The sequence below is a fragment of the Leptonychotes weddellii genome, chromosome 5, assembly GCF_054177405.1.
Source record: "Leptonychotes weddellii isolate Sample4059 chromosome 5, ASM5417740v2, whole genome shotgun sequence".
Taxonomy (NCBI): Eukaryota; Metazoa; Chordata; class Mammalia; order Carnivora; family Phocidae; genus Leptonychotes; species Leptonychotes weddellii.
The window spans coordinates 115779745-115805247 of NC_138373.1; the positions used below are offsets into that span (position 1 = coordinate 115779745).

General features: G+C 38.1%; 1 protein-coding gene and 1 pseudogene across 1 annotated transcript in view; both read right to left on the reverse strand.

Moving 5' to 3' along the window:
- Positions 1–25503, reverse strand: part of LOC145721835 (uncharacterized) — a 112857-nt gene that overhangs the window by 70946 nt on the left and 16408 nt on the right. The window contains exon 2 of the mRNA XM_081822028.1: positions 21643–21807. Coding sequence (XP_081678154.1) covers positions 21643–21807 — 165 coding nt within the window. The remainder of the gene's footprint in view (positions 1–21642; positions 21808–25503) is intronic.
- LOC115943170 (large ribosomal subunit protein eL8 pseudogene) lies at positions 2382–3076 on the reverse strand (annotated as a pseudogene).

Below are 25503 nucleotides of genomic sequence, written 5' to 3' on the forward strand. Positions count from 1 at the left end.
AGGCCCTCTTTCTGCCCAGGGGCCATAAGTCCTCCTCAAGTTTCCGCACACCTGGTCAAGGCCTTTCCTGATTAGGAGTAGAAATGGGAAGAGGCCGCCACCTTTTCATTTCTTTTACCCAGATGGGTGAGTCAGGGAGTTTGCACTAGAGGCATATTTTCATCAATTTGTAGGAAAGAAAGTGTATATTAAACACCAGTTTTTGAGGACCTCGCTTGTTTATGAGAAGCTATTCCACTTTAAGCATTACAGGGTTTTTGCTAATATTAATAAAGTAATACTTTGACTTTCATCCAAGTATGATCCTTGAGTGTATGTTCCCCTATTCAGAACCCTAAAGGATGGAAGGAAATGGTTAATAATACCACTTTATTACAAATAAATGGAACTAAGTTTGTAGTCATATTTTTAAAATTAACTATTACATTGTATGGTTATGTATCATAATAGAACACTTCAAAAGTAAATAAATATATTCCTGAAACAGTTGCTATTCTGCTTTTTTCCCCTAAAAGCTGAATGGGGGGGGAGGGGCGGTACACTGGTTAATTAAAGATTTGGGTTTGGTGGGTTCTATTATTGGAGGTTTCATTGTAACAAGTTATAAATGCAATAAACTGGGATCTTGCTTTCCTGATAGAACAGGGCATGGGTATGCTTTCCTAAATATAGAATTCTACTTTCGAAGGCGTGAACGCTGCAGTCTGAAGTCAGAAAATGAGAGCAGCTGATCTTCCTCGTGCCATCCTGGGGTCTGTCAGTAAACTGAAAGTAACTGAGCGAAGAGAGGAATCTCCAAGAGAGGCCAGGGGAGTGCCACCAGCCCACCACTACAGAGAATTTCAGAGCTAAGCCACTCACAGAAAAAAAAAAGCGCAACCACAGGGCGGATGTGCTGCTTTTCACACCCAAGTCATTTATTTGAAAAGCAAAGGCAGTAAATTCTTGAAGCCTTCACTACGTTAGGATTACTCCAGGAGAAAAGAGAAGATAAAGAAACACTGAGCTTCCCCTTCCAGTATCTTCCTTGCTCATTTGTTTCTCTCAGGCAGATTCTTTAAACCTTACCTCCTTATTTTGCAACAGGAGCCTATAAAGTTAAGACAATTATTTTTAGCCTTTAGGAGTATGCATTTAATTGTGTTCACTGTTATCTCTACTGTATAAAACAGGAAGAACTCCCTGGGACATGAGGGCAAGTTCCACATGGACCAACGGCAAGAGTATTAATTGGCTAACGATACCACTAAGGCTTTAGTTCTAATAGCCTGTTAAACAAATGAGTAATAAGAGATTTTAAAAAGAATTAGGCTCTCCTTCAAAAAGCCAAAGTAGTATAATCAATTAAGGGCCCCCAAAAGCTAATTTTAAATGGAAAAAAAAAAGAGGAAGAGCCAAGTGTTCTTTGATATGCTGGCGCCATCAGGTTTTTACTGTGCCTCTTACCTTACTGCCTAAGAATTATGAAAAATCTTTACGGTCATCCCAAACCTGCATCTTGTTTAGCAAGAGCAGAATTTGCTCAATTATTTACCCAGTTAGGATAAGGCTTAAAACCCACTCAAAATATTTCTGTAGAAAGTATACTCGAATGAGAAGGCATTGGAAAAAGTTGTCCGGACAGGCTGTTCACCTATCAAACTACCACTGGACAGTTTTAGCACCATTCAACTCCTGCAGCAACCACACTGATGGGAATGGAAATTCTATACATTCAGTTAAATGATTTGCATACTGGAGCAGTAAGCAAATACTGGAACAGAGGCCCCAAGCTTAGGTCTCTTGCATTTCCCACAGTCTTCTCTGAACCCGTCTCACTTATTGTCAGTACCACACAGCTTACTGCTTACTCACACAGGCCTCTACTGTTTGGGCCCCCAAGCAGATTGGAAGCTCCATACGTGACGGGGACCTTTGTTATAGCCTTCACGTATCTCCCACAATTCCTTTACAGAAGTGGCCATGCTTGGAAGCATTTATTCATCCATTTATCCAACTAATATGTATTGGGAGCCTACTATGTGTCAGAATCCATTCCACACACAGGCTGAGCATATGGATTGTACGAAGTCTCTACTCTTACAGGGCTTAAATTTGAGTACGATGAGAGAGTAAATACACAAGAAAAATAGCAGAGGTGACAAATATGATAGAATTAAAAGAGGGTAATATGAAAGAGGAACTGAGTGACTACATTGAATTGGGTGTCAGAGACCTCTCTGAGAAGATGGTATCTAGACAGGGACCTGATGAGCTGGGTTGGTACGGACAAAGGAACCAGCAGAGGCCCTGGGCGGCCAAGGCACACTGAGAGAGAAGTGTGATATGAGATGAGGTAGGAGAACAGCAGGGAAGACTTCTCAGGGTTGGGGGACACACAGTTTGGCATGTGGATTTTATTCTAAATGCAGCACAGGGTTTTACCCAGGAAAATTACATGATCTGATTTACTTTTTTTTGAAGAGAACTTATTGTTTTTCTGTACAGAAAATACACAACAGCGTACACTTAGCCAGTTAGGTAGCCAGTTCTTTAGCCTCCGTCTTTTCCAACTTGGCAATACAAGCCACGGACTTGTATCGGACCCAGGACATTGCCTCCCCAGTGCCTGCAGATCTCATCACATCTGTCATCGTAATTGGTCCTGATAGCTTCCACCTGCTTAGCCAGAGCTCCTTTTTCTTCCGAGGTAACCTGTGCAAAGGCAACAGTGGTGCAGGTCTTCCTGTGGGCCAGACACCCCAGCCTGGTCTTTCCCTTGATAATGCAGTAGGGAATCCCCATCCTACGACACAGGGCAAGCAGGTAGACCATCAGCTCAATGGGATCCACAGCTTGTGCAATCACTACCAGCTGAGCCTTCTTGGTTTCCACCAAGGTGATGACAGTATTAACCCCAGCCCGAAGGACAGGCGGCCTCTTCCTTTGCCAGCAGCTTTCTTCTCAGCCCAGGCCAACAATCTCTGCTGCTTCTCTTGCTTTGTCCCTCGTCTCTATCTGTGGGCCAGCTTAAGCAGTTGAGTAGCTGTTTGGCATCCCAGGCCTGGGTGAACTGGTTAATCGCAGGAGGCACTTTTATTTTATTTCAATTTTTGACTTAAATTCTAGTTAGTTAACATATATGGTAAAAGTGGTTTCAGGTGTAGAATTTAAGTGATTCATCACTTACATATAACACCCAGTGTTCATCACGCCAAGTGGCCTCCTTAATACCCATTACCCATTTAGACATTTATAGAGAATAAGCCCTCTGTCACTGCAACAGGAGGTAGCAGGGGCCGTGTGATAAAGTGGGTGAGATCCCTTTTGGGCTGGATGTCCTGTCCAATGCCAGAATTCTTGGGCCTTTTCTCAAACAGGGGAATGACCACCTTCTTGGCCTCCTTCTTCCCCAAAACAGGGGCCAGAGCTACGTTCTTTCCCTTCAGCTTCTTTCCTTTGGCATCTTCAGTGGCTGAAGAAGAGAGCCGACTGACATTTTTAAAAGATTGCTCTAGCTACTGTGTATAAGGGAAGGCAAAAAATGAAACAGAGAGAGTAGTTAGATTATTGTAATACTGGAACAGGACACGGGTATACATGGGTATACATGTAATAGTCCATAAGAAAGATTATGTTACTTCGATAAAGGCAGCATTAACAGAGATGGAGAAATACAGATTGACGAGAAGTTTTAGGGGTATCATCAAGATGATTTTCTGATGAATCCGGTGTGAGGGAATGATGAAAGACTGAAATCAAGGATTACTCAGATTTGTGGCTTAAGCAAATGAATAAATGACCGTATCTTTTACTGATGGATAAGGAACAGGTGTGTAGGAAGTGAGGGTGGAAGGGGAATCTAGACTTTTCTTTAGTTTGAGATGCTAACTAAAGATGTCCAGGGTGCAAATTCAACCAAGCAGTTGAATACAGAATTCTTGAAAAAGGTCAAAGTGAAGTTATATGTCTGGGACTTAGCCCAATCATGGCATCTAAAACCATGGGGCTGGATGAGATCACACCTAATGGTTAAGTAGAGAAGTAAGCGGGACCTCTTTAATGGCTGAGGGCCCTTCTTGTTTACACTGATGAGCAGGTTAAACAAGTAAGAGGGCAAAGCAATGGGTTTTCATAACATCTATATTAAAAGGTGGAGTATGAATATCAGATTCCCTCCTCATTTTAACAGAAAAGGACACTGATTAGTAAGTAGTTGTTTGCTATCTTCATCAAGACATTCAACATAAGAAACTCTGATCAAAGTCACTGAGTATTGGAAGAATGAAATTGTATATTCACTGGATTTGTTTCATTAAATGTATGCATATATTTCTCATAATTCACAAACTGGTCTGTGAATGATCACATTATTATTAAACAGAAAACTGAAATGACATCTGCCTAAGAAAAACTAATTCTGTAATTGTCTTGACTTATGAAATACAATATTAAAAAAGTTCACTGGAATCTTAGTGTGGTTCCCTTGAATAAATTCTATTTGTAGCAAGTATAAAAATGTCAAGGAAGTCTTGAAAGGGTGGGATAATGGAGTCCTTTCCTATGTGAGAAAGTAAACTGCTTCTTTTTTAAAAGCTTATTATCTAATTGCATAATATAACATATTGTGATTATTAAAAAAACAAATATAAAACTAAAGCCCATCTTGACAACACCCCTCAACCTCAGGCCTGTCACTAGAAGTCACCATTTGGCCACTTTTGTGTGAATTCCTTGAGTCTCTTGTTTGCATGTGTGTGTGTTTGCACACATGTGTATGTATATATGTGAGCATGTGTGTGGTAGATGCAGTTGCTGCCCTGCCCAGATCCCCTTTTCTGCTGCTGCTGGAGCTCACTGATAGTAACCCAGCTTCCCTTTTCTCTGGAGAATTGCCCTTGGCCAAACAGATGCTGTGACTACTCCCCATATTCCTTGGGAAGGAGGCAGGCCAGATTTAGTCAATAATGGACAGACACAAGGATGTAAATGGCTCAAGGTAGGATCCACTTTGGTGCAATCTGTGCTCCAGAGCACCCCTGCAAAATCAGACAGCTGGTCTCCCCTCAGGACCACAGTCACCTTCTCCCTGTGTCCTACCCTGCTTCTCTCATTTCACTTCTCCTGGGAGCACTTTCTCCATGAATTACTTGAAGAAGAAATCACCATCTCAGGCTCTGCTTCTATAACTAAGATAGTGTATCTCTATATATCCACACATGCGTATGAGAGCAAGTTTTACATAACATTAACATAATGTGCTTATCATTACTTAAGCAACCATTTTCTTGAAAAGCTGTGGTATCGATATGCACAGATTTATTCCATTGTTTTCTAACTGCATTATATTACATTGTGGAAAAAAAAAAGAGATACCTTATCAAAAACTTAAAAAATGTTCCAATGTGGTAAATGAATATCACCATTCTTGGTTACATTTCCTTGATTACCAGAAGTAGAGTCATCTTATATGTTTATGGTCCCATTTGTACCTCCTCCTCGGTGAATTACTTTCATATTCTTTCAGTAGGATTGTCTTTTCCTTATGTATTATCACTGGCTCTTTATAAATTCTGAATATTGTTCATTTGTTTATGGTGTGTTGAAAATACTTTTTCCTACTTATCATTGTTTTTTATGGGGTTTTGGTGTGGTCTTTTGTATTATTCAAAAGTTTGGTAATGTACTAAAAAAATTATATTTTATTCTTAATGCATTTACATATTTAAGAGGATCACTCTACCACAAAGTCATAGTCATATCTTCCTATATTTTCTTCTAATATTTTATAATTTTCAGCATTATTTAATTCACCTGGATTTTTTTTTAATGAATGGTATTAGGTGTTAATATAATTTTACTGTATTTTCTAAAATCAATAGTTAATTGTCCTATATATATATATACACACACACACACACACACACACACACACACAGGCTCATTACTGGACTCAGAATCCTGTTCTATTGATCTTTTGGGGTTTTTTCCTACTTGAATACCATACTATTTTTACTACCACAGATTTGCTTATATTTTGATTCCTGGTGGGGTATGATCTCCTTTTTTTGTTCATCTTGCTTGTTTCTAAATTTCCTTGGCTATTCTTGGGCATTTATGTTTCCATATTAATTTTAGAATTAGCTTATAACATTTCTTTTAGGATTTTGATTGGGATTTTCTTGAATTCACAATGTCATTGGGGTAGAAGTGATATCTTTTCTCACGCTCAGACGTTGTGTATGTTTTTTAATATATCAGGTCTTCTTCAATAAATTTTATTAGTTTTTCCATAAATATCTTGCATATTCTTTATTGGGTTTATTCCTAGATATTTTATATTTTTTCTGTAATTGTAAATGTTTTTTTCTAATACATTTTTAATTGGTCACTGCTGGAATTTTTAAAAACTGCTGATTTTTATATGTTGATGCATACTCCTTTTTAATCTCTCCAGTTTGTTCTAATAATGTTTTCACTGGTTCCCTAGGAGTTTCTCTATATATAGACTATCAAACATATTATCTAAATAATAAGGTCTTGTGTCTTTCTTGGTAACAATGATGTCTCTTGCCTATTTTTACCTTTGTATTACATTGCATAGGTCCTCTAGTACAGTATTAACCAATAACTATATACCAGGTATCTTGACTTTCTTTCTCACTTTAATACAAATGAGCTGAATGTGGTGTCTTTAAGCTTATGCTACTTGTAGGGTTTTACTGTACTCTCTAAGAATTTTCTTCTATTTCTAGTTTTCTAAGAAGTTTTTATTTAGAAAAATTGGATCAATGTTGAAGTTTAACAAACACTTGTTCAATATTGACTAAATGGCTTTCTTCCTCTCATCTAGTTAATGTAAGGAATTTCACTAATTTTTTTCTTTTGACAAAAACATTAATATAATTTATTAATTTATCAGCAATTTTTTTCAAGATAGTTAACATGGCATGTATGGTCTATTTAAGTGGTTACCCAAAACACTGCATTCCTGAAATGTAATTATCTAATCCATGTAGATATTTATGTACGAATCATTACTTGCCTTTTCTTATTTATTGCCCTATAGGAATTTTCTAAATTCCCCCTTGGCATAGGCACGCAGTTTATTATATGAAATGCTTTCCTTGCAGGCAAGTGATCTGAAGAGAGCTTAAATTATTAGTTAACATTTTAACGTAAAAATTTTAGTTTTAAATTTCCCATCAATCTATTAAGAAAAAAAACTGTAAATTATATTTTCTTATTTAAGTAATGCTAATGAGTAATAGCAGCATAAACAATTTGCTAATCATGCTGAAGATAGACAGTAAGAGAGGATTAATTTCAAGATCAGTTAGAAATCTACATTCTCAGCAGCTTAGCCTCTAGAAATGAGCAAGTCTGATATACCTGGTAAACAATTTTCAATTTCTGGGACGCCTTTGTGGCTCAGTCAGTTAAGCATCTGTCTTTGGCTCAAGTCATGATCCCAGAGTCCTGGGATCCAGTCCCGCATCAGGCTCTCTGCTCAGGGGGGGAACCTGCTTCTCCCTCTGCCGGCTGTTCCCCCTGCTTGTGTGCCCATTCTCTCTCTCTCTGACGAATAAATAAATAAAATCTTTAAAAAACAAAAACAAACAAACAAAAGTTTCCAATTTCATCTAAATGGGTTGGTGTCTGAAGTATTATTGTTGAGACATCTGCCAACCACACTGGGGTCTTTATTCCCTGGCCATTCTATTGTTCTTTCATTTCAGATGTTCTTTCCGAGAAACACTTCCTTACATCCTGAAATGTATCCTTTAGATATTTACTTAAGAGTAGTCTATCGGGACACCTGGGTGGCTCAGTCAGTTGAGTGTCTGCCTTCAGCTCAGTTCATGATCCCAGGACCCTGGGATTGAGTCCCACATCAGGCTCCCTGCTCAGTGGGGAGCCTGCTTCTTTCACTGCCTGCTTCTTCCCCTGCTTGTTCTCGCTCACGCTCATTCTCTCTCTGACAAATAAATAAATAAAATCTTAAAAAAAAAAAAAGAGTGGTCTCTTGGTGGGTAAACTCCCCCAGCTTTTCTTGAAAATGTCTTTATTTCATCTTTATTCGAAAAATAAAATTTTGCTTTCTTTCTTGCATCACTTTAAAGATATTACTCCATTTCTCCTGGCTTCCATTGTTGCTCTTGAAAAGTCATCTGTAAGTCCAACTGTTGATCATTTGTAGGTGACTTGTCTTTTCTATTTGCCTTAAGATATTTACTTTAAACATTAGAATGCTCAGGGCTCAGGCCCCTTCTCCTGTCACCCCCTCTCACGGATCTCTCAGCCAGTTTCATATCTATAAATAGTACTTACATGATGATGACCCCAAAATTATATCTCCAATTCAGACTTCTCTCTAGCTCTACACTGGCATACCCAACCGTCTACTGAACACCTCCTCTGAAAACATCTCAAACACAAAAATGCCTAAATCCGAGCACACGGTTTTCAACACTTTCCTCAACCATGTTCTTCAGCAGTCTTCCCCATCTCACTAAATGGCAACACTACTTTTCCACTATCTTAAGACAGAAAGTAATCATTTTCCTTAGACCCCACATTCAATTCTTCAGAAATTCCATCAGCTCTACATTCAAAATTTATACAAAATTCAATCACTTCTTGCCACTCAAAATGCTCCAAACTACTATCATGTTTTGCTTGGCTTATCACAATAGCTAACTAGTTGTTCTCCCTGCTTAAACTTGACCTTTCTCCAGTTCATCTATTCTCAACATAGTAACAAGAAGGATGCTGTTATCCTGTTATCTCTGAATCAGATAATATCATTTATGTATTTAAAAGCCTCCAGTGGCCTTTTGTTGGTCTCTGAGTAAAAGCCAAAGTCATTTCAATGGTCTACACAACTCTTACATGATCTGTCCCCTTCTACCTCTCTGATTTTATCTCTTATTTCTCTTCCTCTTAATCATTTGGATCTAGCCACAGTAACTTTCTTGCTATTCATCCAGCACACAAAGCATATTTATGCCTTGGAGCCTTTGCACATGCATTTGTCTCTCTGATAATCACATGACTCACTCTCTCACCTCTTCTAGGCCTTTGCTTAATTTTCAGGCTCTCAGGGACACTTTTCCTGATAACTAAATTTAAAATTACAATTTGACTACCCCTCCAACATTCCCTACCTCCCATCTTTACTAAGTTTTACATAGCATTTGTCACCATCATACTATATATTTTAATCATTTATTTATTTTGTGTCTAATGCCCTCTCCCCCACCACAAAAACACCACAATATAAGATCCATGAAGGAAGGTTTTGCTTTTCCTTCTATCTTTTGATTGTTGTATCCTTATGCTGTAAAATTGTCTGGCACATGGTAAGTGTTCAACTCAATAACTATTTGTTCAATGAATGATTCTCTAAAATGTCTATGAATTTTTAAAACTTAATCTTTTTTGAATTCTGAATGCAAATATTTATTTTATCAAGATCACCGGATGATATGTATGAACATTAAAACCTATGAAGCACTTCTCTAAGATGTATGCCTATAATTCCTGGGTCACAGAATATACATACCTTTACAAAACAATGCTGAATTGCTCTTCAAAGTGATTATGCTGCTTCCTCTAATAAAGTGTTAATGAACATTCTAACAGTACCATTAGACCTCTTAATTTTTGTCAAATTAGATGTGAAATATCTCATTATATTTCTAACTTGCCTTTTCAGATTACTGATGAGGTTAAGCACCCTCTTTTTTTTATAGGTTTATTCACCACTTCTGTCAAATACCTACTTTCTTATTGTGCTCATTTACTAAGTGAGTAGTTATTTTCTTACCAGTTTTAGTGCTTTATATATTTGAGACACTACTGCATTGTTGGTAATACTGTAGCTAATAGCTTCTCCCCAGTTATAGTCTATCCTTTTACCTTCTTATGGGCTCTCTGATGAAGTTCTTAATTTTAATGTAATTACATATATCATTCTCTTCTTTAATATTTCATGCTTTTATTGCAGAATTTTTTTTTAAGATTTTATTTATTTGACAGAGAGAGATACAGTGAGGGAGAGAACACAAGCAGGGGAGTGGGAGAGGGAGAAGCAGGCTTCCCGCCGAGTAGGGAGCCTGATGTGGGGCTTGATCCCAGGACCTGGAACCACGACCTGAGCCAAAGGCAGATGCTTAATGACTGAGCCACCCAGGTGCCCCATTATTTTAGAAATTTAAAATTTAATTTAAGAAATTCTCCCATACCACACAGTGAGGAAAGTTTCTCCTGTATTTTCTCCTAACATTTTAAATCATTGTTTTTCATATTTAAGCTCTAAATTCATACAAGAAAAAAATTTATGTATAGTGTGAGCTAGGAATCCAATTTCTTTTATAAGCAATTGTCCCAGCACCATTTCTTGAGCACTATTCCCCAATGATCTGAAACACCAATTCTGTAATACCAGGTTTCCATATATCATTTGTTTTGTGGCTGGCCTCTCTTCACTGCCATTGGTCATTTTGTTTTACCATGCACAAATACTACACTGTCTTAATTATTATAAGTCATGATCTATTGTAACCCACCTAGTTGTTCTTCAGCAGTGTTGTGGTTTTCTTGACCCTAATTTGCCATATTCATTTTAGAATCCATTTGTTAAGATCCATTAGAAAAAATCTGTGAGATATCAATTAAAATTTTACTGATTCCATAGATTAATTTGGAAAAGACTGATATCTTTAAAGTGGTGAGTCTTCTTGTCTATAAACATTTAAAAACACAGTATATATCTCCATTTATTTTGTTTTTTTTAATATTTTTCAATATGAAGGTTTATAATTTTCTCATACAGGCTCAGGCTTTATGTTATCTTTTCATAATAGACTTTCAGATGGTCTTTATACCTCTTACTCATCTGTGTATCTTTCCTGGCCATCAATATCCAGCTACTATAAAGTGAATTTTACCACATTAAACCCAGGCTCAAAAATCTGTGTTAGCTACCTATTGCCTATGGGATCAAATGCAAACTTCACAGGCTGGGATTTAACTGGCTCTGCTTACCCAGCCATCATCACAACTTGCTAGGACTCTACTTCACTTGTTTACTTACGGTGGAATTATAGTGTAGAAGTGAAGAGCTCATTTACATAATATAATCTAAAGAAAATTAGAATCAAATCTTGACTCTATTACTTACTGACTTATGGCTTAGACAGAGTGACTTAGTTCTTTGGGCTCCTCTTCTATAAAACAAGGAAAATATGGATACTCATGGCATAGGATGTTGTAAACAATAAATGAGACAGTGCACGTGAGTTATGTAGCACTTGTAACTTACTAGCATTAATTGCTATTATTGTATTAATGTTATTATTGACTAATTAAAAATTAACAGATAATAGCATGTCTTCTCTAAGTGAATAAACCATCATCATGCCTATATTGAGAACTCTTTTTTGCTTATTAAAGTGTCTTTCTGCATTTTTTTTCTTTCCACATATTTTTAAATTTGGAACAGAATCTGGAAGAGGAAATGGTCATACTCTAGATGGTGTGTCCCCCATACTGGGCTAGTGGTGAAGAGAGGAAACTAGAAAGACACAGGCCTAAGTTTTGGAGACTAAGCTAGCTTATGAATAACCCCTGATATACAGCCAGCCAGCATCCCAAAATCATAATTACAAAGACACATGCATGACAAATACAGATGCAGTCCAAGCTGACTTCAACACGAAAAGGAAGCCAAGAGTAACCCACTGGTCACCAGAACTCAGGAGTCACCTGGCAATCATAATGCTAAGAGCCAGGTAAGTGGTGACATTGCTATTCTAGGTCTGCTTGACTTAAAAGAGTGCTTTATCCAGTGTTGAGGACTGGTAATGGCCAGACAGGTTGCCAAGCTTCCTTCCAAAAAGGATTGGGTACAGAGTAGGGCTCCCAAAAACGAAACTGGAGTACCATTTTTTCTTTAAAGTGGTAAGAGCTCAGCCATTCAGATCTAATAATCCCAGCAAGGGTAGATAAAAGACTGCAGCTTCTATGAGTGCTAAAGCTTGTTATTCCCTCGCTTACCATTTGACTACGAAAAAAAAATTGATTAGTGAAGCCACAACACTATTTTCTTTTTAATAATAACTTTAGGCACATAGTAATTAACTCTCTATTTTGAGGATAGGATATATGACATTACACGATGTGTAACATGTGATAGTCAGTCTGACACTGGTATGCCCCAGGAAATCTGTCCATTTGTAACAGGAATTCCCACCAAATGCAAAACCCGAATCCTAGGGAAAGAGGACTTGTAAGAGCTAATCCAGGCTCTGGAGTTCTGGTCCCTATGCGCTTTATGGTAGATTACCAGTCACAGAAGGGACCCTGAGTTACCTGGCAGGGAAACAAGGCAGACTAGGATCAAGGAAGAAGCTTAAGTGTGCCCCCTCGGCTCACTTAACATGAGGTCAAGTAAACGTATTACTCAAAGACTATGAAAGAATGTAGGGCTCATCTCGGATAGAGGGATACACTAGTACAGTAGATACAGGGTCTGGTTAGCAAAGTAGAAACAGTCTTCTCCTTAGATAATGATGTCACTGAGTTTGACATTTAAGATAGATACTACTAACAGAGGTGAGTGAAAATTTGTAGGAGGATCATTTGTTCATTTGCTTTTTCTCGGTATCATTTAAGACACAGGAGACTGAGCACATACAGAGGATCAGAGGAATGATCTGTAGAGGATCTTGAGGAAGCCAGAGATGGGGCTAAAGGCACAGAGAAGAGGATGAGCCCTAAAGAGAAGGGAAGAAATCCTAATGTCACAAGGGCCAATTAAGCATCACTTCATAAATCAATCTCACCACTAGGACCAGGGATGTATAGTAGTTGATCAAGAATTGCAGCAGCATTATCCAATGATGGCATTTTATCTTGGGCATAGATGATGACAATTTCTCCTATTTGTCTGGAAGTCAGCAGACTAAATTCAACCAGTTAAGGATTCTTGGTCCTTAGTCGGTAACTTAAAACCACATATGAATGGCGCTGGGGCAACAGGACAGCCACATGCAAAAGAATAAAACAAGACCACTATCTTACACAATACACAAAAATGAACTCAAGATCTGAATGTAAGACCTGAAACTATAAAATTCCTACAAGAAAACATGGGCAGTAACCTCTTTGACATTGGTCCTAGTGGTGTTGTGGATCTGACTCCAAAGGCAAGAAAACAAAAGCAAAAATAAACAAATAGAGCTACATCAAACTAAAAAGTTTCTGCACAGTAAAGGAAACCATCATCAAAATGAAAAGGCAACCTACTAAGTGGGAGAAGATATTTGCACATCATATATCTGATAAGCAGTTAATATCCAAAATATATAAAGAACTTACGCAACTCAAAAATTAAAAAAAAAAACAACCAACCCAGGGGCACCTAAGTGGCTCAGTTGGTTAAGCGTCTGCCTTCGGCTCAGGTCATAATCTCGGGGTCCCGGGATTGAGTCCCACACTGGGCTCCCTGCTCAGCAGGGAATCTGCTTCTCCCTCTCCCTCTGACCCTCCCTCCCGCTTGTGTGCGTGCGCTCTCTCGCTCTCTCTCAAATAAATAAATAAAATCTTAAAAACAAACAAACAACCCAATTAAAAAATGGACAGAGGATCTGAATAGAGATTTTCCCAAAGAAGACATACAGATGGGCAACAGGCAAATGAGATGTTCATTTTCACTCATTATCAGGGAAATGCAAATCTAAGCCATAATGAGATACCACCTCACACCTGTCAGAATGGCTATTATGAAAAAGACAAGAAATAACAAGTGTTGGAGAGACTGTGGAGAAAAGAGTAGTCTCACGCACTACTGATGGGAATGTAAATTGGTGCAACCTCTATCGAAAACGGTATTCAGCTTCCTCACACAGATCTACCATATGATCCAACTATTTCACTTCCAGGTATTTATCCAAAGAATACAAAAACACTAATTCCAAAAGGTATATGCAGCCCTCCATTCACTGCAGTATGGTTTACAATAGCCAAGATATGAAAACAACCTAAATGTCCCTCAATAGATGAACGGATAAAGACGATGTGGTATATATATATATATATGCAATGGAATACTATTCATTCTTCAAAAAGAATGAAATCTTGCCATTTGTGACATGAATGAACCTTGAGTTTATTATGCTAAGTGAAATAAGTCAGATGGAGAAAGACAAATACTGTACGTTCTCACTTATATGTGGAATCTAAACAACCAAATGATACAATACAGAAACAAAGTCACAGACACAGAAAACAGATTGATGGTTACCAGAGGGGAAGGGGACTGTGGGGGGTGGGGGAGCAAAATGAGTGAAGAGGTTCAACTACATGGCAGTGGATGTTAACTAGACTTTTGGTAGTGACTAGTTTATAGTGCACAACGGATATCAAATTATGTTATACACCTGAAATTATATAATGTTATATAACAATTCTATCCCAATTTTAAAAAACACACACATTTGAAAAACAGATGAGTTTCATATCTATTTTGCTAAAATATCAGTAAACAGAGTCCAAGTCAATGGCCTAACCCCACCACTGAGGTTAGGGATTTCCCTCTGCACCTTACTTTGACCATTTATCAGTAACATGATAAACCTCAAGAAAAACACACACACACACACACACACACACATAATAATGCGTTTTTAAAATCCCACCAGGACTTTGGTTTTCTTCATATTTTACCTGACCATCAGATTATTTCAATGACAGCAACTCAGTGGCAACAGCTGGGGTGGTGGTTGATAATTTTTCCCTCCTGCAACGCCAAAGCACTGTGGTGGGACCCACTGAGAACTTTGTTTCCTGTCAGTGCACAGTTTGCTACAAGCCACCCTTTCTCTGGGCTGCCAGGGCCTGTGGTCTGAACTGTGTGACACTAACATTCAATTACGGTAAAATGTCTATTTAATAACTGACATTTCCAGTAACTTCTTGTGAGTTCAATATGCCTCGAGGCTAATTAGAAAAGTTCCAGAGGATACTAAGAACTACTTTATTGACAAATAATTTACACTCCTCTGATTTATTCTGACCAAATACATTAAGGATTCTCCTTGTAGTTACTTCAGACATAGATGGGATAGACTTTAGTGTTTAAACCCTGGGAATTAAGGAACCTAGCACTATTTTTGTTGGGCAGAAAATATTTTCAGCTGCTGAGTCCAGGTCCAGAGAAGCACGAGAAGACCTTTTAGGTTTTCCATGGTCTAGTGATAAATATACATCCTCTGGTGCTTATACTCACTTTAACTGAACCACAGTGGTTCAGTTAGTGTTCCTAGGAACATTCTAACCTCCAGTCATCAGCATATTTCAAAAGCAAACAGAATTCGAGGAGCTCTCCAGTTAAGGTAATCAATGGGATTTGCTTCTTCAGGAACTAATGTTGACTTTTTCCACAAACTTATCAGGTTCTAGATGTAAGTATTCATCTAGTTAACAAAACAATTAGAAATACCTATCCTATATACTCTGAGTTTCCTTGGATAGGAAGCTTGAATCATTTTTCTTTTCTCTTAAACATCTTAGAGAGGGGAAATATCTCTTCTCTCTCAGTTTTGATGGAGTTAGCCAGGGCATAAAGATTAAATCAGAACTGACCACAGGAACCCATGATTATTGGTTTCAAAAATCAAGTGTCAAGCTGGAAGGCTGTGTTGGGGAAATTCAACACTTGCTCATACATTTTTCTATTCTTCTCCAAAGATATAACTTTATATAGTTTTATATATATATGTATATATATATACATGCACACACACACTAATAACTTTAAATGAAAATGTGCACTAGATGCACAAAACTTTGTAGGTAAATCTGTGGTGTTTAAACATTACTTTTGCCTGATAGATTGGGGATAGCAAATTATATTACATATCACTTCAGAGTTCACTATCAAATATATTGTTTCATTTGATGCCCAAACATCCCTATTAGGTAAGCAAGGTAGATATTTCCAAATTCATTCACAGATAGCGGGGAAAAAAACTCTGGAGAGTTTAGTGACCAGGCCAAGGTTAGAAGCTGGAAACTAAGCAATAAGGAGTATATCATAAGATTCAGCGTCTTCTGACTATTCCAAAGAGGAGAGATACAGTCTTAAGGAATTTAATAGGTAATTTAGAAAAACTTGAAATATCTTTTAGTAAACCATATTTTGTATCAAGATGAATCTCCGAATCTAACTTCTTAAAAGGACAGGCTCAAGTGGCTTAGGCTCTACATGGGTACACTCCGAAAGGGCTTCAGCCCCTACACTACACTGAAATTGTTCTCAACAAAATTTGTGATGAATAACCTGACTATACTCATAATTTTCTGACCTGACCTTTACTTGAACCCTTGGTGCCATGTGTCATTCACATTCATAAAATTCCCTTCTTCTCTTTTTTCTCAGCATCATTGTGTCTGTGTTTTCCTACGTGAGGCAGCCTGAAACAATTGAAAAATCACTGGATTTGGAATATTACAGACACTTGGGTTACAAATCCAGCTCTTGGGGTCTTGGGAAAATTAACCTTAACAAGCCTTAATAAAAATAATTAGTATTGCCACTACTATAGGGCAGTTTGGAGATCAGAGATAGCATATGAAAGCAGGTAGTGCCAAGCTCATTAGAAAGCACTCAGTGGATGGAGACACCTCCTCAGCCTGTTTTTGTCGAGCTCTTTCAGTGACCACACAGATATCAGTAATATCAGGGTCCTGATATATTTCACACCTCTGCTCTTTTCACTCTGTATACCAGTGCTGTCCAATGGGACTTTCTCTGAAGATGAAAATGTTCTATAATCCATGCTTGTCTAATACAGTAGCCACAAGCCACATGCAGTCTTTGAGCACTTGAGGTATGGCTAGTACAATGGAGAAACTGAATTTTTTGTTTTATTTGAACTAATTCAAGGTTAAATTTAAATAATTACATGTGACCAGTGGCTCCCATATTGGACAATGCAGCTGTATACTTTCCCTTGGTAGCTTCATACCACACCATGACTTTGGCCACTACCCATACACAAAAGAGCCCCAGCTTTATTTATTTTTGGGGGGGGAGGGGGAGGGGAGAGGGAGAGAGAGACTCTTAAGCAGGCTCCACGCCCAGCACGGAGCCTGTTATAAAGCTCAATCTCACCACCCTGAGATCATGACCTGAGCTGAAATCGAGTCAGACACTTAACCGACTGAGCCACCCAGGTGTCCCAATTCTTAGCTTTAGTTTCCAGCCTGATTTTCACCTGCCCATTAGCCATAACAGGGCATCTCAGAAGCACCTTTTATTCATCATGTTCCCAATAGAACTCATCATATTTTCCTTCAAACTTGCTCCTCCTCTTAGGTCCTATATTCCAGTCAATAGCACACAACCCAGTGTCCAGCTCAGTCCAGGTAAGTGTCCCAGTCATGAACCAGGAGTTACTGTAGATAGTCCTTTTCTCCACCCAAATTCTATGCCTACCAGCCTACAATCATTTGTACATGTTAAATATCTTTATCTCTCCATCTGTGCTGTCATAGGCTTAATACAAGCCTTCATTATTTCTGACTGAGATATTATGATGGAGTTCTAATTTGTTGACTTGTTTCCAGTCACACCCCTCACCCTTCCCTTGATCAGCTTGGCTGTGACAGTGTTCATTCATTCACTTGATCTTGTCTGGAATTTACTCAAAATCTTCCAGTGGTTCCTCAGAGATTCACAATGGTCTGACTCCTATGTAGTTCTCCAGGCTCGTGTCCCATTACATATTCCAGAAGGAAAAGAGAGAGAAAGGGACAGAAAGTTTATTCAAAGAAATAATGGCTGGAAACTGGGAACATACAGTTTTACAGGTAAATTCTATCATAATTTTAAGAAAAAGGTAACTAGAATATTATTTAAACTATTCCAGAGCACAGAGAGGGAAGAAAAGCTTCAAATTATTTCTATAAAATCAGCAAAGTAAAACCAAATCTAACGAAAATACTACAGACAAAAAAAAAAAAAACTAGAGGCAATATTACTTATGGTTGTTATGCAGAAAAAAAATCATATAATAGTGAATGTTGGAAAATACTCAGCAGCATATTAAAAGAGTAATATACCACAAAAAAACTGATTATCATTATTATTATAACCCTACAGTTCTAAACATCTATGGATCTAGGGAAGAATGGTTCTACTCCACAGCTCCACATATTCATTATGAGTGCACATTGATGGTGGGATCAAACTGTGGTCACTCCACTGTGGTACAATCTCAGTAAGAGATGTAGCTGCCTGTTACTGTATCTGTTCTCAGCCTAATATTATTAACAAAACTTTTGGGTGGGGGCCCTGTGGTGGAGTGGCTAAGAGCACTGCTCAGGATTCAGAGACTAACTGGGGGTCAAAGCCTGGCTCCACCACCAGTGCTTTGACATTTATATACATTATGAACTGATCACCAAAATAAATCTAGTTACCATCCACCGCCATACAAAATTATTATGATATTACTGACTGTATTCCCCATGCTGTACATTCCATCTCCCTATTTATTTATTATTAATCTAGAGTTATAGTCTTAAACTTCTCTTCCTAATCAACATATTCTCCACAGATGATTTCTTTCTTATGGCAGTTCCAGGTCTGAATTTCCAATGGTCTCTAACCTCACCACCACAATGGTCCAAGAACTACTCAAACAATATGACCCAAACTGAATTAATTGTCCCCCAGACCATTTCTCATACATTCTCTGTAGTTTAATTATATCACAATCACCTAACTGAAGCCAAAAATTGGAGTCAACATTGATTTTTTTTCTCTCCTTTACTCCCTAGTCTTTACTGGTCATGAAATCTTTGTTAGTCCCAATTCCTAGACATCTTTGAAATCTGTATGTCCCTTTCTCTCCCCATTGACACATCCTCAGTCTGTCTTTAAATAGCTACAGAAGGGATACATCATCTGTTAATGCTTTTGTGAAGTGAGTTAAATGAGCTTTCTGTATTTTAATGTTTTATCTGGACTATTGCAAAATGATTAATTTTTAGCAGGTCAATTTATCTGGACTATTGCAACAGCCCATAATTTATTTTCTATGTCAAGGCTTTATCTGGACTATTGCAACAGCCCATAATTTATTTTCCTGAACTTCTGTGTCACACTTCTTAAATCAACTCTGCATGTGATCAGGAGTGATACTTCTAAAACATAAATATTACTGTGTGTAGTAGGCTGAATAATGGCGTCCCCAAAGTTATCCACATTCTAATCCCTAATGCCTGTAAATGTTAGGGGGGGAGAGAGAGAGAGAGCATGTAAGCATGAGTAGAGGGAGGGGCAGAGGGGGAGAGAGAGAGAGAGAGAGAATCTTTTTTTTTTTAATTTTATTTGAAAGAGAGAGAGCAAAAATAAGGGGGAGGGGCAGGGAGAGAGGGAGAATCAGACTCCCCACTGAGCAAGGCGCCTGAGGCAGGGCTTGATTTCAGGACCCCGAGAATATGACCTGAGCCAAAAGCAGACGCTTAACTGACTGAGCCATCCAGATATCCTGGGAGAGAGAATCTTAAGCAGGCTCCATGCTCAGAACAGAGCCAGCCGTGGGGCTAGATCTCACAACCCTGAGATCATCACCTGAGACAAAATCAACAGTTGGATGCTTAACCGACTGAGTCACCTAGGCCCCCCTGCAAATGTTACTTTATAAGGAAAAGGAGACTTCGCTGATGTGACTGAGTTAAAGATGTTGAGATGGGGAGATTATCCTGTATTATCTGCAAGCACACAATGTAATCACAAGGGTCCTGGTAAGAAGGAGGTGAAAGGATCTAAGTGTATAGTGGGAGATGTGATAAAAGCAAGAGGTTATAGTGATATAAATAAGTGATAATGAACCAAGGATTGCAGGTGGACTCTAGATACTGAAAAGGACAAGAAAACAGATTCTTCCCTAGAACCTCTAGAGGAAATGCAGCCCTGCTAACACCTTGATTTTAGCCTAGTGAGACTGATTTTGGACTTCTGACCTCCATAACTGTAAGATAAAAAATTTGTTCTGTCTTAAGCCATTAAGAATATTTAAGAAAAAATTTAATATTTATTTGAGAGAGAATATGCATGCACCAGTTGGGGGAGGGGCAGAAGGAGAGGGAGAGAGAGAATCTCAAGCAGGCTCCACTCTCAGTGCAGAGCCCGATGCAGGGGTGGATCTCACAGCCCATGAGATTACTACCTTAATCTCAGTTAGACACTTAACCGACTGAGCCATCCAGGCACCCCAAGAATATCAAAATTTTTAGGGGTGCCTCAGTTGATAGAGCATGAAACTCAATCTTGGGGTTGTAAGTTCAAACCCCACACTGGCTGTAGAGATTACTTTAAAATAAAATCTTTAAAAAATTTATATCAAAATTTTTTACAGTAGCCACAGAAAATGAATACATTCAAGCAACCACTTTTTTGGAAATTGAGGGATTCTCATTTCCTACAGGATAAATTCCAGACTTACTAAACTGTATTCAAGAACCTTCATAATCTAACCACTAAGACATTTTAGCCTTTCTTTCTGTTTCTGCCCTCTAAGGAACTTCTACTGATAGGAACCAAATTTCTTTTCAAAAGTTGAGCCACATGGTCTGACAAAGAATTTTGTGCAACTTTTACATATGAAAATTTGGGAGGAGACATAATTTAGACATCAGAATGTTAGGGTTTGGTGAATATGAACAATGGGATGGAATACTTCAATAGCCAAGACGTACTCACTACAATAACATGAAAAAGAAAACATTTTGCCATTCATTAAGTAATTTTACAGTAACAATTCTTGGACTTGTAGATGTCCCTTTTAACTGGATATCTTCTTTTTTGTTCGGTGAACTCCTTCCTACTTTTTCTTCAAGACTTAGCTTAATCATCACCTCTACTGTGAATGGATCTTCACTGACATACCCTGGCACAGACATTTATTTTCTCTGTGTTCCTAATTGTACATTTAATATGCCCTTTTACCATATCCTTCTGAACACTAATAATGTAATTATCTTTTTATGAATCGTCCTTCCCATTAGACTATTTGCTTCTATGGAGGTATCCCAACATGGCCCTCAATGAACCTCAAATTCTGATGTTCTTATCTTTGTGCAGTTCTCTCCCACAATGAGCCTTGGTTGGTATATACCAGTGATATGCTGTAGCCAGCCTGCGTGAGCTCTCAAGAATCAAGTGTGCTCAGTGATTCATTAGTTCAATATAACACCCCGTGCCAAACATGTACTATACCTTGGCTATTTGAATTTAAATTTAAAAAAAAATTAAATAAATAAAGATTGAAAAAAGAAAAAAAAAAAAAGAATCAACTGTGCTCGTCTCTTCCTAATTCTGTGTTCACCGATGTTACCCTGGCTTGAAATCAGCCAAGGTGGAATTATTTACACTAAGAAAATTAGCAAATGTTACAAATTAATGGAAGTTTTTTGTTTTTTGGGAGAGTCAATTTCCCAATATACCTCTCCTTCTGATTCACAGTAACAAACAGAATGCAGTGGAAAAGATTTTGTATCAATACTGGACTTAGCTTCAAAAAGGACTGGCAGCTTCTACATCCCCCCCTTGAATACTGATTTTTGCCAACACATATTAAGATCAGTTACCTGATAGATGGACACTGAACAGATCCATGTGAAGAGGAAGAAGCCTTGAGATTATATGAAAAAGGAGAAAAGCCCATTCATCCCAGCATCCCAAATAAGCCTCCGGATGACTCCAGTCACAGCCACCATAACCACGTAAGATCAGGAGAAGAACTACCAGGTCACCTATAGAATTACAAAAAATGATAATAGTTGTTATTGTTTTAAGCCATCAAATTTGGGAATGGGTGATAAGAACCATTATTAAATTAACTTAAATAGCTTCCCATGTCAAGAGCCGTATTTCATTCATCTGTGTATCCACAGTATCTGAACAGGTACCCAATGAGTACATGGTGGATAGAGAGCCAATATTGTCTCCTTTTTTTTTTTTTTCAGTACTTCTGTAAAGTAGTACCTGCCCATCTATTTCACTATGATGAAGAAATACACCCCTTCATAATAATAAGACACTGTATGACAGTTCACAGTGCTGTGAATTGTGCAAGACTGTTGAATCACAGATCTGTACCTCTGAAACAAATAACACAATATATGTTAAAAAAAAAAAAAGAAGAAGAAGATAGCACGAGGGGAAGAATGAAGAGGGGGAAATCAGAGAGGGAGACGAACCATGAGAGACGATGGACTCTGAAAAACAAACTGAGGGTTCTAGAGGGGAGGGGGGTGGGAGGATGGGTTAACCTGGTGGTGGGTATTGGGGAGGGCACGCTCTGCATGGAGCACTGGGTGTTGTGCGCAGACAGTGAATCATGGAACACTACATCGAAAACTGATGATGGTGATTAACGTAATAAAAATTTTTTTTAAAAAGACACTGTATGACAATAATTAAAGAAAGAAGATTAGTTCCTAACAAAGATAGATCCTTACTGGACAAACACTATAACCTCTTTAAATACTAAACTGAAATGGCCTTCTAAAATTGACTAACATGTCTACCTTCTTCTCACCTGATAAGTATCAAAGGTCTCTACTCTTCTATCCAACTTTCTTAAGGGTTTTCCTCCCATGATGACATCAAGGCAAGATTCCTGGAAGGAGGAAATATCTGAGATATTTGATGTATGTAAAAAGAAAAGACTGATTTTGGTCTCAGGTGTGGTAGTAATCTAGTTTCTACTTCTGACTATGCAGTGTGTGGCAAATGACAAGATCTTATTTTGACCTTGTATCTTCTTTCCATAATAAAATCTGTTTCTCCTCTATTTACTATTTGGTTATTTCCTATACTTTCTCCTCCTTTCCTTTGTTCTAGTCTGTTTTTTGTCCCTACATATGTTTCCTCTTTTATATGCTATGCTCCCAGCCCTGTAAATTACCTACTAAAAATTAATCATTTTGCAAAATACATTATACATATCCCGTTAATCCTTTTGCCAAACCCATGAGATAGGCATTATTATTTTCAATGTACAGATAAGGCTCAAAGAGATAAGTAACTGGTTCAAAATCTCAGCCAACAGTAAAGCCAAATGTGCAGCTGGTTCCAAATGTACTCAGATCGACACAGCTATAAAACACAAGAAGTGGGAGACTGGGGAAGGGGTTAAATACAGTTAATTCATACCTTTAAAAAAAGAAGAAAGAAACTAAAGAAAACAAGCAGATACACAGAAACTTGTTAAACATTGTACAGATAGACTTAATCAAGAAAAACGTTTTCATTTCCACTTCTACTCTGGGGGTATATAAGGAACCTATTCTCTTTTTCTTAGAACCCTTACTCTGCAGGATCAAAATGAGCAAACAGTGACCACGTAAGTGAGAAAGTAAATTAAAATGTGCTTATAACTGCATTCTTATGACTGACATAAAATTCTGTACCACAGCCATTCCTTAGAAGCCAGCTCATGGGATCAGACAGTTAGGCAAGCCCATTTCTAAATTCTGCATCTAGAGACCCACAGTATAGAGCATACTGGTGAGTTCTTTTGTACCCAACCTTAGCTAACACTTCACTAGAGCGAAAGGGAACTGCCGACAGTTTTTGTCAAACTCACTGCTGTGGACTCCACAGCTGGCAGAGACCTTGTCTAGAGTCTAGGCATCCAAATCATACAGATGGTCCAGCCAACTTGATGATGAGGCGGGGATCAGAACTCTTTGGTGAGCTACATAACCATCAAATGCTGCAACACAGGAAATGGGCCCAAAAAAGTTGCAGGAGGGTAGAATTTTGTCTTTGCAATCCATTTTCAAATGGATGCAAAGTCAATGTATGAAATTACATAAACTTATAAAGTACTTATGAATGATAATGTCCTAAGTACTTGAATACTTATTACATGTTAGGAACTTCATACACCTCATCTCATCCCAACACATCAGAGCAACTGGTGTTAACAGATACCCTTTTCACAGTAGGTAACCAGGCTCTGAGATGTTTGGTGCCTTTCCTAACTGCTAGCTGCTTAAGTGGGAGAGTCAGGACATGAACTTTAGTCATTTGGTTTAAGAGGCATTTAAAAATGCAGGATTCTGGACCCAGATTGCTACCTAAAAATCCCAGCTCTGCCACACACTAGCTGTATGACTTTGGTTAAGTCACTGTGCCTCAGTTTCCTCATCTGTGAAATGGGGATCATAACAGCGTCTACCTCATGATACTATTATTTTGCTATTGTTAGGATTGGATTAGTTAATACATGCAAATATGTAAATATTATGTATGTATAATATACACAGTATACACAGTGCTGACATAGACACTATACAAGCATTACCAATTATTATTGATTCGAAATCCACTGTTTTATTTCTACCACCACTCCCCCACCCCCCCCGTGTGTGTGTGTGTGTGTGTGTGTGTGTGTGTGTGTTGGGGTTCCAAAATCTGGAATGGAGGTGGAAGGTAGGACAGAGAGAGAGGAGAGGACTGGAGATGGCAGCAGAGAGCTTCTAGTAGGTATGTTTAGGCTCTGACCCAATCACTGACTAAAAGAAGCTTGGTGCAGCTCTTTGAAGGCAGGAGAGTAAGGAAGCCCTAAGTTCTACAGTCCTATTTTGAGACTAAATCAGTATAACAACTTCACCCAACCAGGAAATGGAGATTCCAACTTGGATGGTGTAGCTCTTTCCTGAGGCTGTTCAATCCATTCACAGTTGATCAAAATGAAATCTCCAGAAGTTCTTAAAAGCCTAATTACAATTCAGATCACAAAGTCAATTTTCTGACCTCCCAAGTTCAATATCTGTGCTCTACCTTGAATGCTTTACCCACTTATATTTATAGAAAGCTTTATCTATATTGTTAACTATTTTAGGTTATATACCTAAAAGTAGAATTAAGAAAAAGGACTTAACACTTTAAGCCTACCATGCATATTGCCAAACTGCTTTCCAGAAAAGTTACCCCAAATCACACTGGTTCAGCCACTCCCACCTACCACTTAGCATCATGATTCAGAAAGGAGAAATCTTTGCTAGTATTAAAGGAGAAAATACCACCTAGTTGATTTAACTTGCATTTCTTTTATTACTACTAAGGTCAATTTTTTCTATTTGGAAGCTATTTGTATTACTTATTTTAACTGTATTTTTTTATCTTTAGTCAGCTTTTCTGTTGGGAGATTCTACTTTATTTAATGATTTATGCAAGATCTTTCTACGGTAATATAGTTTCTTCATTAGTTTTGTGGAAAATACTTTCCCAGTAAGTTATTTGCATATTAATTTATTTACTTTTTAAATTTAAAAAATTTTTTTAAAGATTTTATTTATCCATTTGAGACAGAGAGCGAGCGAGCAAGCACAAGAGGGGTGGGGGGGTGGGGAGGGGCAAAGGAAGAGGGAGAAGCAGACTTCTGACTGAGCAGGGAGCCCGACACAGGGCTCAATCCCAAGACCCCGAGATCATGA